This window comes from Lathyrus oleraceus, chromosome 6 (genome assembly GCF_024323335.1).
Source record: "Lathyrus oleraceus cultivar Zhongwan6 chromosome 6, CAAS_Psat_ZW6_1.0, whole genome shotgun sequence".
In the NCBI taxonomy this organism is placed as follows: domain Eukaryota; kingdom Viridiplantae; phylum Streptophyta; class Magnoliopsida; order Fabales; family Fabaceae; genus Lathyrus; species Lathyrus oleraceus.
Window position 1 is genome coordinate 28,918,064 of NC_066584.1, and position 16,233 is coordinate 28,934,296.

Sequence of the window (16,233 nt, forward strand, 5' to 3'; positions counted from 1 at the left end):
AGGTTTACTGTGATGCTTCATTGTTGGGCTTGGGTGGTGTGTTGATGCAGAATAAGCAGGTTATAGCTTATGCTTCGAGACAACTGAGGATTCATGAGAGGAACTATCCGACACACGATTTAGAGTTGGCAGCTGTGGTATTTGTTCTGAAGTTATGGAGGCATTACTTGTACGGGTCAAGATTTGAGGTTTTCAGTGACCATAAAAGTTTAAAGTATTTGTTTGATCAGAAAGAGCTGAATATGAGACAGAGGAGATGGTTAGAGTTTCTGAAGGATTATGACTTTGGTTTGAATTACCATCCGGGTAAAGCAAACGTAGTGGCTGATGCATTGAGTCGGAAATCATTGCATATGTCTATGTTAATGGTTAAGGAATTGGATTTAATTGAGCAGTTTAGAGACTTGAGTTTGGTGTGTGAGAGTACTCACAATAGTGTTAAACTGGGAATGTTAAAGTTAACGAGTGGTATTCTGGATGAGATTAGAGAGGGTCAGAAATCCGATGTGCTTTTGGTTGATAAGTTGACTCTAGTGAATCAAGATCAAGGTGGTGAATTCAGAGTTGATGAGAATGGTGTTTTGAAATTTGGTAATCGGGTGTGTATTCCGGATGTTACCGAACTTAAGAAGAGTATTCTTGAGGAAGGACATCGTAGTGGCCTGAGTATTCATCCTGGGGCTACGAAGATGTATCATGATTTGAAAAAGTTATTTTGGTGGCCGGGAATGAAAAGAGAAATTGCGAGTTTTGTTTATTCTTGTTTGACTTGTCAGAAGTCGAAGATTGAGCATCAGAAGCCGTCTGGGCTAATGCAGCCGTTGGCTATTCCAGAGTGGAAGTGGGATAGTATCAGTATGGATTTTGTTTCTGGTTTACCGAGGACAAGTAAGAATTTTGAAGCTATTTGGGTGATTGTAGATAGATTGACGAAATCGGCTCATTTCATTCCGATCATAATGGATTATCCGTTAGAAAGATTAGCCGAGTTGTATATTGAGAAGATTGTAAGTTTGCATGGCATTCCGTCGAGTATTGTTTCGGACAGAGATCCTAGATTTACATCGAAGTTTTGGGAAGGTTTGCAGAAGGCTTTGGGAACTAAGCTGAGATTGAGTTCTGCATATCATCCGCAGACTGATGGTCAGACTGAGAGGACGATTCAGTCACTAGAGGATCTTTTGAGGGCTTGTGTTTTGGAAAAGGGAGGTACTTGGGATTGTTATTTACCTTTGATTGAGTTTACCTACAACAATAGTTTTCATTCGAGCATTGGTATGGCACCGTTTGAAGCTTTGTATGGTAGGAGATGTCGGACACCTTTATGTTGGTATGAGTCCGGTGAGAGTGCTGTGGTTGGACCGGAGATTGTTCAACAAACTACGGAAAAGATTAAGATGATTCAGGAGAAGATGAGGATTGCTCAGAGTCGTCAGAAGAGTTATCACGACAAGAGGAGGAAGTCACTTGAGTTTCAAGAGGGAGATCATGTGTTTCTTCGCGTTACTCCGATAACTGGGGTTGGTCGAGCTTTGAAGTCGAAGAAGTTGACACCTCGATTTATTGGTCCTTATCAGATTTTGGAGAGGATAGGGGAGGTAGCCTATCGTATCGCTTTACCGCCGTCACTTGCGAATTTGCATGAGGTTTTTCATGTGTCTCAGTTGAGGAGGTACATTCCTGATCCGTCGCATGTGGTCCAAGTAGATGATGTACAGGTGAGAGATAACCTGACTGTTGAAACATCACCTATGAGGATAGAGGATCGAGAGTTGAAGCAGTTGCGGGATAAAGAGATTGCCTTGGTGAAGGTAGCTTGGGGAGGACCAGCAGGTGGCAATGTGACTTGGGAACTTGAGAGTCAGATGAAGGAGTCTTATCCGGAGTTATTCGCTTGAGGTATGTTTTCGAGGACGAAAACTTTTTTAGTGGGGGAGAGTTGTAACACCCCGATAAAAATAAGATAATTATTTAATTTAAGTTAATATTATATTTATTAATTTAATTAAATAATTGGAATTATTGGATTATTATTATTATTATTGGAATAATAATTATTGGAAAGTATATAAGTTGGAAATAAGAAAAGAGTTTCATTTTGGTAAAGAGGGTTTTACGTGAAAAGCAGAGAAGCGGCTGAAAAGAGGAAAAGGGCAAAGAGACAGAGCAAGAGGAAGAAGGTTGGAGAAGAGAAAAGCTTGAAGCTTAAAGATTCGCCGGATTAACTCAGGTAAGGGGGGTTTATCGTCGTTTAATGGGTATTATGGGTTAACATGTAATGGGTAGTGATAAACCGTTGAATTGACCCTAATTGGGATGTTGAATGCTGAAAAGTTGTGTTGGATAAGTTGTGTTAAAGCTGTAATTGAATCTGTATTTGTGTGAGTTGTGATTTCCCGAACGTATAGCTTTTTACGGAATCGGAATCGGAGGTCCGGAAGTCCTCCAACGGCGGAAAATGCGGAGAATTCTGCATTCTGCTTCGTGTTAGCGCAGGAACAGCTTTCTGTCTTGCGTTAACCGGTTAACCCAGGGTGTTAACCGGTTAACACTGTTAGGAATTGTGAGGTATTGCTGTTTTGCTTGCGTTAACCGGTTAACCCAGGGCGTTAACCGGTTAACACTGTTGAGTTTTTCCAGAAAGCGTGTTCTGTGTTGCGTTAACCGGTTAACCCAGGGCGTTAACCGGTTAACACTGTTGGAAAAGTGAAAAATTAATATTTGAATAATGTGTGCATAATTGGTGTTTGGCCTATATTGGCGTATGATGTAATAGGGATTAATTCCCGCTGTTTTGAGCGGTATAGGTATTAGTGGAGTGTGCTAATACTGTGATTAATTATTTGACATGATATGATGTTTTAATACGTGTGCTGATGAATGTATGATGGTATGCATAATGCTGTGAATGTATATGTTATGTATGCAATTGTGAATGGACTGTTTATGGCTTAGAGTGTGAGCATATGTCCATTGTGGATTATTGTTGATGATTTTGCATTGCTAGGTGATTTAGCATGCATATTGTGGCCTTTATGGTGGTAGCTAATTCCCATAGTGAGGAATTAGTGAGTTAGTCATTATGGACTGTTGTTGATGTTTGCATGCTAGGTGAATTAGCGTGCATAGCATGGCCCTTGGGGTGGTAGCTAATTCCCGTGGTGAGGAATTAGTGAGTGAGTCACTAGGTCTCAAATGAGTGGGACTAGTGGGCTTGGTAGCCGTATCTGGATTTGATCGGTGAGGTGAACTATATGTTCACGAATAGTCGGTACCGCATGCATGGAGTCTCATTGCATAATGTATGTATGGCGTATGATATGAATGGATGTATTCCAGTATTATACGTGTGTTGTGTGTTGTGTGTTGTGTTGATGCTGAGTATGATTGAGTTGATATTGTCGTTGCTGAATGTGTAATCTGATTTGGGTGATGAAATGTGTTAAATTACTTAACATTGCATGATATTTTATAATGCTTATTATATCGATTGAGGAACTCACCCTTACAACTATTTTTCAGGTAACGAGCAGTGATTGAGTAGAAGCTAGTGCTTGGAGTCTAGTGTAGTTCCTTAGTGGGTCATGCTCTGGTAGATGTAACATCGGGATGGGATGTTTTAAATGTTTTATTGTTGGTTGTGAACCATTTTACATGTAATGTGTTACATGTTTTGCATGATTGAATTGGTCTCTATCCGCTGCGTAGTATGCAAGTGTTTACTCTGTTTTAATAAAAGAGCATGACAGTTATTATGGTGAATGGTGTGAAATAATTGTGTGACACCCTTAATTGCATAATTACTCTGATTGATATATTGCTATTTTAATTAAATATTTGGGGTATTTTAGAAGGGTGTTACATGAAGTGTCAAGTGTGACACCCTTAAATTGCATATCTACTCTGATTTATATTTTATTGAATTAATTGATTATTGGGGTATTTTAGAAGGGTGTTACACGTAGGGGTGCTAATACCTTCCCTTCGCATAACCGACTCCCGATCCCATTCTGTTTGGTCGCGAGACCATGTTCTTTCCAGGTTTACTCTGAGCGTTTCCTTTCCCTCCTTTGGGATAAATAACGCACGGTGGCGGCTCTGTTGTTCTTGTTTTCCCGCCGGTTTTTCGCGTAATGCGACATGTGCCTGTTATCCCTGTCTTAGACCATATAATCAACATAAGATGCAATTCCACACCACAAGATGTGTTTTTCTAGGCTACAACAACTCTCACAAAGGCTATAAATGTCTAAACTCCCATGGAAAAGTCTTTATCTCAAGACATGTTGTGTTCAATGAGAATCACTTCCCTTTTCATGATGGCTTCCTCAACACAAAAAGGCCATTGGAAGGGATAACCAATATTGACCATTTACACAGTTTATTTCCTTTATGTCATGCAGGGAATGATAATTTGAGTCCAACAAATGAAACAGAAGCAACTACAAGTCAGGACACTCTCACACCAGTTGCAAGTCAAGACAACAGCTCACCAACTACAAGTATTGACACTCAGTAACAACTCACTATTCAGAGTGAAGGTGACTCAATCAATGTAGAGGAAAACAACATTGAACCCATGGCATCAAATGAAGACACTATTGAGACAAGTAATAACATCAATGATCAACATGAAGCGGTGGCAACTCACAAAATACGCACTAGAAGCAAAGCAGGGATTCATAAACCAAAATTACCCTACATTGGTCTCACTAAATAAGAAATACAAGAAACTGAACCAAGAAATGTGAAGGAGGCAATCACGAGTCCACTTTGGGAGGAAGCAATGAGCAATGAGTACAAAGCTCTCATGTCCAATCACACATGGAATCTAGTACCATACACAGACCAAGAAAATATTATTGACTCAAAATGGATCTTCAAAACCAAGTACAAAGCAGATGGATCCATTGAAAGGAGAAAGGCAAGCTTAATTACTAAGGTTTTTCAGTAAACTGCTGGATTAAACTATGATGAAACATTCAGTCCTGTGGCAAAGACTAGCACAATTAGAATTATCCTGTCAGTAGCAGTTCATCTCAACTGGGACATTAGACAATTGGACATAAATAATGCATTTCTAAATGGCTACCTAAAAGAACAAGTTTATATGCATCAACCAGAGGGATTTCTCAGCTCCACACATCCAAATTACATCTGCAAACTATCAAAAGCAATTTATGGTTTAAAACAGGCACCAAGAGCATGGTATGATAGCCTCAAACATGCAATGTTAAGTTGGGGATTTCAGAACACCAAAAGTGACACCTCTCTATTCTTTCTCAAAGGTACTGATCACACAACCTTTCTCCTCATTTATGTTGATGATATCATCATCACAGGTAGCAATAACAAAATTTTGGAAGCTTTTATCAAACAGTTAAACATTGTGTTCTCATTAAAAGATCTTGGCCAATTGCACTACTTTTTGGGAATTGAAGTGCAAAGAAACAGTAGTGGCTTGTACTTGAAGCAATCCAAGTACATTAGAGACTTACTCAAAAGATTCAACTTTGAAAAAGTCACTGCTTGTCCAACACCAATGGTAAGTGGTAGACAATTTACCATTAAGGGGGAACCAATGAAAGATGCAACTCTATTCAGACAAGCCATGGAAGCACTGCAGTACTTAACCAACACAAGACCTGACATAACCTTCTCTGTCAACAAATTGAGTCAGTACATGACTTCTCCTACAATGGAACATTGGCAAGGTATAAAAAGAATATTCAGATATCTCCAAGGCACCATTGATCACTGTCTACATATTAAACCATCAACTGATCTAGACATCACAGGGTTTTCAGATGCAGATTGGGCAACAAGCATAGATGATAGAAAATCAATTGCAGGGCACTGTGTTTTTCTTGGTGAAACTCTAGTATCGTGGTCTTCAAGGAAGCAAAGGGTAGTGTCAAGATCATTAACTGAGTCAGAATATAGAGCATTGGCAGACTTGGCAGCTGAAATTACGTGGACATGCTCACTAATGCAAGAGTTAAAATTGCCCCAATTAAGAAGTCTTATTTTGTGGTGTGACAATCTAAGTGTTAAAGCTCTTGCTTCCAATCCAGTGATGCATGCTAGAACTAAACACATTGAAATCGATGTGCACTACATCAGAGACAAAGTGCTACAAAATGAAGTCACAATTGCTTATGTACCCTCAGCAGACAAAGTTGCAAATTGCCTCACCAAAGCTCTCACTCACTCAAGGTTCAATCTGTTAAGAGACAAACTTGGAGTAATTACATCACCCTCAAGTTTGAGGGGGGGGGGGGGGGAGGGGGTGTTAGACCAGTCACTTAATATTGTCTTGACAGTAATTAACCACAAATCATATGTAATTAGAATATTTGATTTTGTCTTCATTAGTTTCCTTATTGGTAGCTTGTACATTAAGTTCCCTTGATTCTTGAATCATGAATGATCCTCTCTCTTGTATATGTACTGTAACTTGTAATGAGAATCATAATCCTTCAAATCATTCTATTTGTATTTCTAACTAACTTATCATGAGTTAAAGCACTTGTATTGGAACATGTAAAATTCAGTAATAATATAATCTTTTAAATGTAATTGTGTTATGGTGTTTTTGCATATTTAGTTTATGTTTTTTTATGCTATATGTTTGATTTGAAATCCGATCAATTTAGGATTAAATACCAATTCATTAAGTTCTGCTAGTGCGTAGTAAATGGATTTTAAGAACTATTATGGTTAAAAAATAGTTAGTAATGTCATGCCTACTCAATCAACTTGGACTTTAGTGATTAAGTCCATAATTGTAAAAGTGACAAGTTTTAATTGAAGTGTAATTGTGTTAATTATTGTTTGGACATAATGAAATCTAAACGGACCATTATATATCTCACATTGACAAACACCCTAAAGTTACGTATTATTCAGATATTGTCATATCACCACACTACATCACAAATAATTGACGAATCATTGAATAAATCAAATATCAACTTTTTAACCAAATCAGATTCATACTTTTTATTACTTTCGACTGTTACACAACTATTATTTTGTTACTTTTTTACTCGTAAATTATTTTACTATTTTAAATATTTAATAAAATTAGATAGGTCTATCCCAAGTGGATTAGTTTTAGAGGTGTAAGTTAACCCTTTTGATTAATGTAGACTATCCAAACAAACAAGCGGATAAAGACAGACCTGACCCGGCCCAACAAAAAACAAAGAACTTCATTCATTTCATTTCAGTTCCCGCTCCCATTTTAAACGCCCGCCCTATATCATCGTACACTTCCACGCGCCGCACGCACACATCTCACTATCTCAGACTCGTATAAACCAAAAAAAAAAAAAGAAAAAAGAAAAAAAAATTGGTGAGTGAACGAGTTGCATTATTAAACAGAGAGAAGTTAGAGAAACGAATCGAGTATGTGATGATGCACACTGTGTAGGGTTCAACAATTTCTTCTAACCTTGTTTCTTGCACTTGCATTGATGGATTCTCCAGAACCTTCTCAGATCAACAACACTCCTTCTCTCTCCACTCTCAATCCCACCAACACTCCTTCTGATGAATCTCCTCAAGTTCAAGTATACTCCTCTTTTCCTATTTCATCAATCTGTATAATATTCCCCTTTTAATTGGATTCTTTAACGCGATTTTCAAGTTTAAGTCAATTTCGATCTTGCTGTTGTTCGTAGTTCAAGATTAGGATTAGTAGCGGATGTTTATGGAACCTAATTAGATTTTAATTGTTACTGATGTTGTCATCAATGTTAAGTGTTAATTCTGTTTGTGTGTATTTGGAATTGAAATTTACTGAATGTATAAACGATTTTGTTTCATTTAATGTGCGAATTATTTGTTTGGAAATATATTTGTTGGTACAACTCATTTTATTTTATTTGATTAATGAAACCACATTGTTTCATTTTTGTTTTGTTTAGTGTAAATTGAATGATGAATTGGAATATAAGGTTGTTGATTAGGTAAGTGTTAATGGACTTAAAAGGATTTCCGCGCGTGGTGTCACGCGTTGATAATTGATTATTAGTATCTGATAAGAGTCTCGCATTTTATGAGATACGGTTTGAACGTAAGTATATAAGCGGGGGCAGTCTTCACTTTGAAATCTGGTTTTGTAGGGTTTGTGTTAGGTCCAACCGAAGTTCTAAAGTATTGAATCGCGATTCTTGAACCATCTTTTTGGTTGACTTGTGTAGTGTTTTTTTGGATTCGTTCATTTAATTTCTAGTATTGTGAAGAATGAATGAATGAATTTCACGTATCATCGTCTTCTTAATTTCAGGAATCTCCTTTTTTAAGATTTGTCAACACACTTTCTCCAATACAGCCTGTCAAGGCTTCTCATGCGACACATGGGTTTCTTGGACTCAATTCTCCACCTCTTGTATTCAAATCGCCACGTATTAGCGATCACCACCGTGAGACACAATGCTCGGAAAGGTTCGTGAATCGTGACTTCAATTTTATGGGTGTTTTGTTGTTGACTATTCACTGGTTCTTTGTTGACAAAATTTCTCTGTATCAGGCCTGATGAAACCCATTTATCTGGTGGAGAAATGTGTCAAGATGACACTGGAGACAACTGTCTTGGTGAAACTCATGGTGATTTGAAAAAATTGAATCCTCAGCAGCCACTGTCAGAGGGATTTACAACAGATGCTCAGAATGATGTGAATACCCAAAGCTGCAGTCCTCCACCATCTGTCGATGAATATTTGGCTGATCCCGGGGATGATCAAATGTATCCTGTCAACCTAGAAATGGAACAGTCTACTGATGCAGTTGGGTCATCACTAACTGAGTCAGAGAAAGTTATATTAGAATCTGATAGGAGTGATGGTCCTGCTAACAGAGCAGAAGAACTTTTGCCTTTGTTAGAGGAATCTAATACGGTTCATCATGAAAGGCCAGCATATTCTGAAAATCTTGCAATAATGGAAGGAGAGAAAGATGGCGCTGAATGGGTTTCTCAAGAGCACACAAATTTAGAATCCAGTCCAGGCGCAGATATTTTTGATAAACAACAATCTCATGATTCACTTCCCCAGGTAACTAAGTTCTTGCTGTCTGTACTCTATATATCTATAAGAAAAATGCTAAATAGTACAGAAGTATTTTCCTAAAAAGTTCTTCCTATCAATTACTTTTCTCTCCATTTTCACATTATATTCGTCTTCATTTCCATTTTCAACTTTCAATCAAAATCGAGACCCAACTACATTTTCAACTTTGCTCTGTTAATGGTTTTTTTTTGCCTCGTTATACCAACTCCATCATATTGAATGTTAAAGCCCTCTGGGTCAACAATGGAGACGCTCTTGGACAGTGAGTATCAAATCTGATAAATTTTGATAGAGCTTAAACATCTTATTATCTCTCTGAATTTGAAGGGAAATATTTCTAAGGACTTTGCCATAAGTAAATCAATAGAAAATGTTGATAATATTAGTTGAGCCCTCAATGAGTTCATCTTATATTGGCGATTCTCTTAAAATTCCCAAATTGATACAATTATGTATTGGCATTAGGTTGTCTTGCAAGTTAAATCTGTTATATATCTTGTATTTGCTTTCAAATTTCCGAGATGTGGAGATGACTAATAGCAGTCAAATGACGACTTCATTAAAGCTTAATATTTGCATAGAGAAGAGATCTAAACAAAAATTGAAAATAATGTAAAGTAATGTAAGGGAAATAATCAAATAGAGAATGACAAGATGAGAATGGAGCAATGGTTGTTTCCACCCCACGTCAATCCATAACCAAGCCCAAAATATTTCAGACAAGTTGTGAAGTGATGGTGTTGGTTGGCGGTGAGGTGATAAATGAGAACGCGGGAGAAGTAGATTTGAAAGATATTTCTATCACTGAGACACTGGATGGTGTTACCTTTTATCTTTTGATTTTGATTTTAAAATAAAAACACATAAATATCGCTTTTGTGATTTTAAAATAAAAATACATAAATATCGCTTTTGTGCATTTCGTATCAAATAGCGGCTGTGTATCTATAACGTTGATGTAGGGCCATAAGTATTTATATATATATGATTAGTGTGTGCTAGATGTCCTCCAGTCTCTTTTGACTCTCTTTTGACTGATCTGCAAAATTTATAACTTCAGTGTGCAGGAAATGATCAACGACATCATAGTGACTGTACACCTCAATTGATGCCTGATCCTATCCAGGATATTAAAGAATTTGAAAATTGCAATGAGACGGTGTCAACCTCTCAAGTAAATTCAGAGAATATCCCACAAGATGGTTCTGAGGTAATCAATTTTCGCCCAGGTCTATTGCATTCCTCTGAAGCATAATGTTACCTTTTGTGTAAATAGACTCTTTTGAAAGTTAATGATTATAAGCTTGATGAATATAGTTCTAAATTTTTTTTCACTAGCACCTATTATCTCCAATTAAGAGAAGAGCACAGTACCTTTGATTGGCGGTTTCAAAATTTTGTCGATTTGTGATAATTGCATTTTCTCAAGCAAGATTGTTAATAAAATGCAAGTCCTGATATTACATCACGGACTCAAGGTTAAGGGCATCTATTAGAATAAGGAAGTGATTTTTCTGTTTATGAATATATATATAGAATGGAGTATATTTTAAACCAAGAAGAAAAGTTAGCAATAATTTGTTGGCTACAAGGTTTTATTCACATAGGATGAGACTCTAGTAGTCTAATGGCATTATCTACTTAGCGATCATACACAGAATTTGCATAAGATAATGATTTGCTATCTGGTTATCAGGAGTTTGCATTTTTTTCTTGCTCAATTTAATTGACGTTTTCTTTGTACAAATATATTCATTGTTAGGCTAGTCTAAAGCATCATGGCATCCGTAGACGCTGCCTACAATTTGGGGAAGCTGCTTCTCTTGGAAGTAATAAGTCTCATGTGAAATTAAATGTAATTTCGCGCAACATGAATATGCTTCCTGTGACGGCTTCCAAGCCACCGGGCATTGGGTTGCATTTAAATAGCATCATAAATGCAGTGCCCCTTAGTTGTCCTTCTTCATCTACTGGGGTGAGATTATCAGATGGTTTACAAGGGATGCACTCCAAATCTTCTATAACTTTGCATAAAGTGGAAAACGTTACAAGATCCTCAATTCCGACCGATATGGACAGTCAATCATTTATTGATACTAGAAATGAGAGCCATGAAACTGATGCCTCAGTAGCCGCAGATTATTTCATTTCTGAATCTCCTATCATGACAGAGTCCATTGACCTATATCCGGAAAACACATGTGATAAGAGAAGAGTAAGCCCTACAAGCATCGAGAATACAGAGGAATTCAATCATCCTAACACCTCCAAGAAAAAGTCAGTTATCCTTGTAATTTATAAATTTTATTTTTTACATGTTTGTTAGTTTCACAAAATTATTGCATTGCTCTATAGGAAGAAAACAAATACTGATGATGCCGGTGGCCCTAAGGGGTGCAACTGTAAGAAGAGTAAATGTTTGAAACTGTGAGTACATTTTTAAATATGTTTTGAATCATACTATATATGGCATGCTATATCTATGTATTTTGATTTGAGTATTTTGCAGTTATTGTGATTGTTTTGGCGCCGGCCTCTTCTGTGGCGACGGTTGTGCTTGCGATAGCTGTGGTAATAGAGTAGAATTTCAGGAGACAGTTGTTGAGACAAAGCACCATATTGAATCCCGTAATCCAGATGCATTTGCTCCCAAGATTGTAAAGTGTGCGGCCGATGTTCCACAAAATAATATGGTATAATATCCTCATATTTTATTGTTGTTCAAGTTCAACCTCATGGAGTTCATCAATTAGGTGAAATTTTATGTGACCTTTGCAGGAAGATGTGAATATGACAACACCGGCATCAGCTAGGCACAAACGAGGTTGCAATTGCAAAAGGTCAATGTGTACTAAAAAATATTGTGAATGTTTTCAGGTTTGTGTATATTATCCATATTTCTATATGCCTTAAATATTTATCCAGTTTTGCTGTGTCTGCTAAGGCTAATGGGTTCTTTTTTCTTATCAAAAGTCTAAAGTTGGATGCTCAAGTGGATGTCGATGTGATGGATGTAAGAATGCCTTTGGCAAGAGAGAAGGTTAGAACTCCTAGTATGAATAGTTATTTTAGATACTTAATGCACTACATGATTTAACTTTTTAGCTCCTCAGTAGAAATGTTATGGATTGATTGATGTTGGGAGGTTTTGATTTGCTGCTACCTAATACTAATCCTTGTCTAGAGTTGAATCCAGAACCTCAACTCAAACCCCACCCACCACTGAGTCCAGGTAGATTGCTAGAGAGGGTCATGTAGGCCATAAAACTGTCTCCTTTGCTTGCTCTAACCTGCTCGTAATAATCTGTAGTGCACTTTTGTAAGTGGTGGGGTTAATTTTGAAGGAAGTATTAGATCTCATGAACTTGTGAAATGAAGCACTAATGTGCATTCTTTCCGGTTTAGTTTTTTAAATTTTGTAGTTGGTTCCTGAAATACTTCTAAATAATTTTTGATATCTCTTTTGGTTTTAGTTCTTGTAATTTGTCTACCTTGAAATAATAAATATGGTCCACATGTTATAGAATAAATTTCAATGCGGACAAATATAAAACTATAACAATGGAAATCCAAAGCATTTTTTCTTATATTTTAGGGAATCAAACTGGCAGGCATTTTTATAGAGAATAAATTGAAAATTTGTGTGAATTACAGAGACAAAAGTGATTTTAGCTCTTAAAGTATAGTTGAAATTTTAATTTAATGATACATGGTGGAATAGAGGGTACAGATCATTAAATGTTTCGATTAATGTATTACACATTTTTCTCAATTCAGATTTTGTGGCAATGGAACATGCTTTGAGCAAAGAAAGGGAGAGCAACATTGTTGAAGAAGCGTTAGATGACAAACTGCACAATAGACCGAAAATGGTGACAATCAGGACAGGCTTGTTACGACCAGCAAATCACCTCTCACCTGTAACACCGTTGTTGCAATGCTCCGAGTAAGATTTTCCTTCACTATATATGAATAAGAAGTTATATCCTGACTATTTTGATGTCTCTGGCTGCCTTTGTGCTGATTGTCCTTTTTCCATTTGTCCAGCCAAGGCAAGCAGGGTGCAAAGTCTAGGCTTGCTTCCGCAGACTGGACTAAATCTTCCAAAAATTCACGGAGTAATCTTGCACATACAGAAACAAACGACTCTCAAAAGAATGCACCTACGTGTGCTTCATCTAAAGAAAGTGAGTGGATAGATCTTCCACCATACCAACTCTCCAACAGATGTGGTATTCGCCAGTTATCCGGGGGTTCTCTTCGTTGGCGTGGTAGTTCACCAATTACTCCAAGCATTAACTTAGATGATGAACCAGATAGCAAGCTCTTTGACATTCTAGAAGATGAAACACCTGATATACTGAAAGAAGCTTCAACTCCCACCAAGTCTGTGAAAGCAAATTCTCCACTCCAAAAGAGAGTTTCTCCTCCACAGAGTCATCTACTTCGGATTGGATCAAGCTCTTCAGGAGGTGGCTTGAAAAGTGGCAGGAAATTTATATTGCAATCTGTTCCTTCTTTTCCACCGCTGACCCCTTGTGCTGATTCAAAGGTCCTTTCCACTGGCAAGGAAGATTCAAGTAACAGTGCAGAGAAAATGACATAATCCGAAAGCTAAAGAATTCCCTCAATATGTGTATGGTTGGCATCTTGTCCATTAAAGGTATATTGACAGATTTCATTTTTTTTATTGGTTTAAAATGTTTTAGAATCTTACCATTTCTGTGACACCTTTTTTTCTTCAATCGATTGGCAAACAGGTTCCTAGGTGACTTATCGTGTGAATCAATGCAAAGTTGCCATTACAACTGAATCTTATTCCAATGTGTAGTATTCCTTTCAATTTTTACACATTGGAGTCTCGTTTATAAGTTATTGGAACAGGTTCTGTGTAGTTTATCTCTTTCTTGCCGCAGCACCATCTTTCAGGCATGAACATATTCTCGGGGTCTGATCTTCAAAGGAGATGACCGTGTTACTTTGGTCATTCAGTACAAAATTGATTATAAATTGATAATTAGTGCTGTACATAAACCAAATCACCTCAGTTACTTTGAGACTCATTTGACAGTTAGCTCGATAAGTTAAAAGTTAAACTCAATGAGGATATTCGATGCAGTCTATCTCTTCACACCATGCTTCACGGTACAAGGCACTGACTATGCATATTCTTATATAAAATGTAGCAAATATTTGCTGTGTGCCATTAGATTTCTTAATAAAGATTAGTCATTACTAAAAGGTTGTAGATATTTCTTATTTATAACATGGTCAACAAAAAACACTATTGCACTTTGATGCCTCAACTCTTTCAACATTATGTTAGTCATGTCTGGCTAAAATACTTTTTTTGTTTATCTTTTATCTTTTTTAAATAACGTTAGTACATCTATTCCATTAATCTAAGTTAATGAAGTTCTTAGAATGTATAGTTATTCATGTCATTTTTAGTGAACAATTTGTTTTTGTCATTAAACCCGCTTACAAAATCATAGAAACCAAAATCATTTATCATAAGCATTCAAAACTTGAGTTTGAGAGTTTCTATCAAAATTTTAGGTTTGAATTATGTTATTTGCTAATAATTCATGTGTCTTTGCTCTGAATTCAATTGGTCCTATGCTGGTGGATACTGAAATTGGTCCCCCAAATTAGTATCTCATACGGTTAGATATCGAGTTTTTAAAAAGAAAAAAGAAAAAAAAAAGAAACTTTAATAACTCCCAACTATTTAAGCGTATGTACTTTAGGATTGATATTTTGATATTTTAATATGTATTTTATTATTTGAAATGAATGTTTGCAATTTTTTGAGATTGTTTTATTTTATTATTTATAAGATAATTTGATGTTAAAGAAATTATATTATTATTAAAAGAAATTGATTTTCAGTACAAGGATGGAGGTGAGGATAAGGAAATTGATTTCATGTTTGGGTATTAAGAAGGCAAACACTGTCTCTGCCTATTTTTTTGATAAAATAATAAATATCAACGAAGATATTGTAAATCAAGGTTTTTATATATTGAAACCTACTAATAAATTTCACAAGCTTTGTTTCATGAGTCTTAGACTAATATTATAAATTGTTATTTAAAATAGAGAATTTTTTAAAGCATCTTAGATATTTTTATTGCACCACATGAATTTTCATAAATTCATTCCGTTTTCGAAGATGCATCTTCGGATGCACCACTTGCATACTTAAGTAAGACCATTCTGAGAGGCACCCTATTTATTGAGTAATTTTTATTCTGAAGATGCATCTCCGAAACATTTTTGAAAAACCCTTAATTATTTAACAATTCAGGAGATATTCCAAAGACGCATCTCTAGAATTATGGACGGTATTTTGAAATTTACATCACCTTTGCATGTAAGATATTTTCGGAGATGCATCTCTGAAAATATCTGATAAAAGAACCGATGCATGACCATACAACCATTGTTAACATAATTGGTTTTCAACCAAATCCTTCACCCTAAAAACCCTTCATTCTCAATCCATTTTTTCACTCCAAATCTCCATCCTTTTGGTTTATCACATCATAGGGAGTAAAAGAAGATAAAATTTCAGGTAAAGATTCTTCTTTTCCCTATGCATTGCTCACATTAATCTTTCATTTTTACTGAAAAAAATTACGTCGTGTCCGGAAATGTATCTCCGGAACGTATATGAACTTGTCCGAAGATGCATTTTTGGAATTTGTCTGTGTTCATTTTTAAAGTCATTCTGTTGCAGCAGTAGTAGCACTTATGTTTTGTTATGGTTTTAATTGTTTTCATTAGATACAGTGTGTTGAATTGTAATTCCTTGTGTCGAAGCAGGTTGTTCGACAGAAGCAAGGAAGTGTCGAACCACCTAGTGTGTTGAGTAGTGTTAGCTATTTTGGATTTTTATAATTTTGGAATTTTATAGTTTTGGACTTTGACTTGAGGTCCAAGTTAACCTAAATCTATAAATAGAGGGAGTAACCCTTATCTTTGTAAGAGAGGTGAATAAAGTATTCATAACACTTGTATTCACAGTATTTTGCAGTTGCAAAGTGAATAACAAGTTTTCCACAGTTTGTGGGCAGAGAGAAACTCTGCAAAATTTTATTACTCTTCTCCTTCATCGTTCTTTACTTTCTTTCTCCATTGTTCTTCTCTTTTCATT

General features: G+C 36.3%; 1 protein-coding gene across 1 annotated transcript; it reads left to right on the top strand.

Moving 5' to 3' along the window:
- The first annotated feature begins 7,288 nt into the window (after positions 1-7,288).
- On the top strand, positions 7,289-14,372 carry LOC127092707 (protein tesmin/TSO1-like CXC 2). Its single transcript, XM_051031591.1, has 12 exons — positions 7,289-7,574; positions 8,294-8,451; positions 8,537-9,059; positions 10,135-10,284; positions 10,837-11,351; positions 11,430-11,501; positions 11,584-11,767; positions 11,853-11,951; positions 12,048-12,114; positions 12,852-13,020; positions 13,122-13,737; positions 13,835-14,372. The coding sequence occupies exons 1-11, from the start codon at positions 7,479-7,481 to the stop codon at positions 13,678-13,680; spliced, it is 2,592 nt and encodes an 863-aa protein (XP_050887548.1). The 5' UTR covers positions 7,289-7,478; the 3' UTR covers positions 13,681-13,737; positions 13,835-14,372.
- Positions 14,373-16,233: the final 1,861 nt, after the last annotated feature.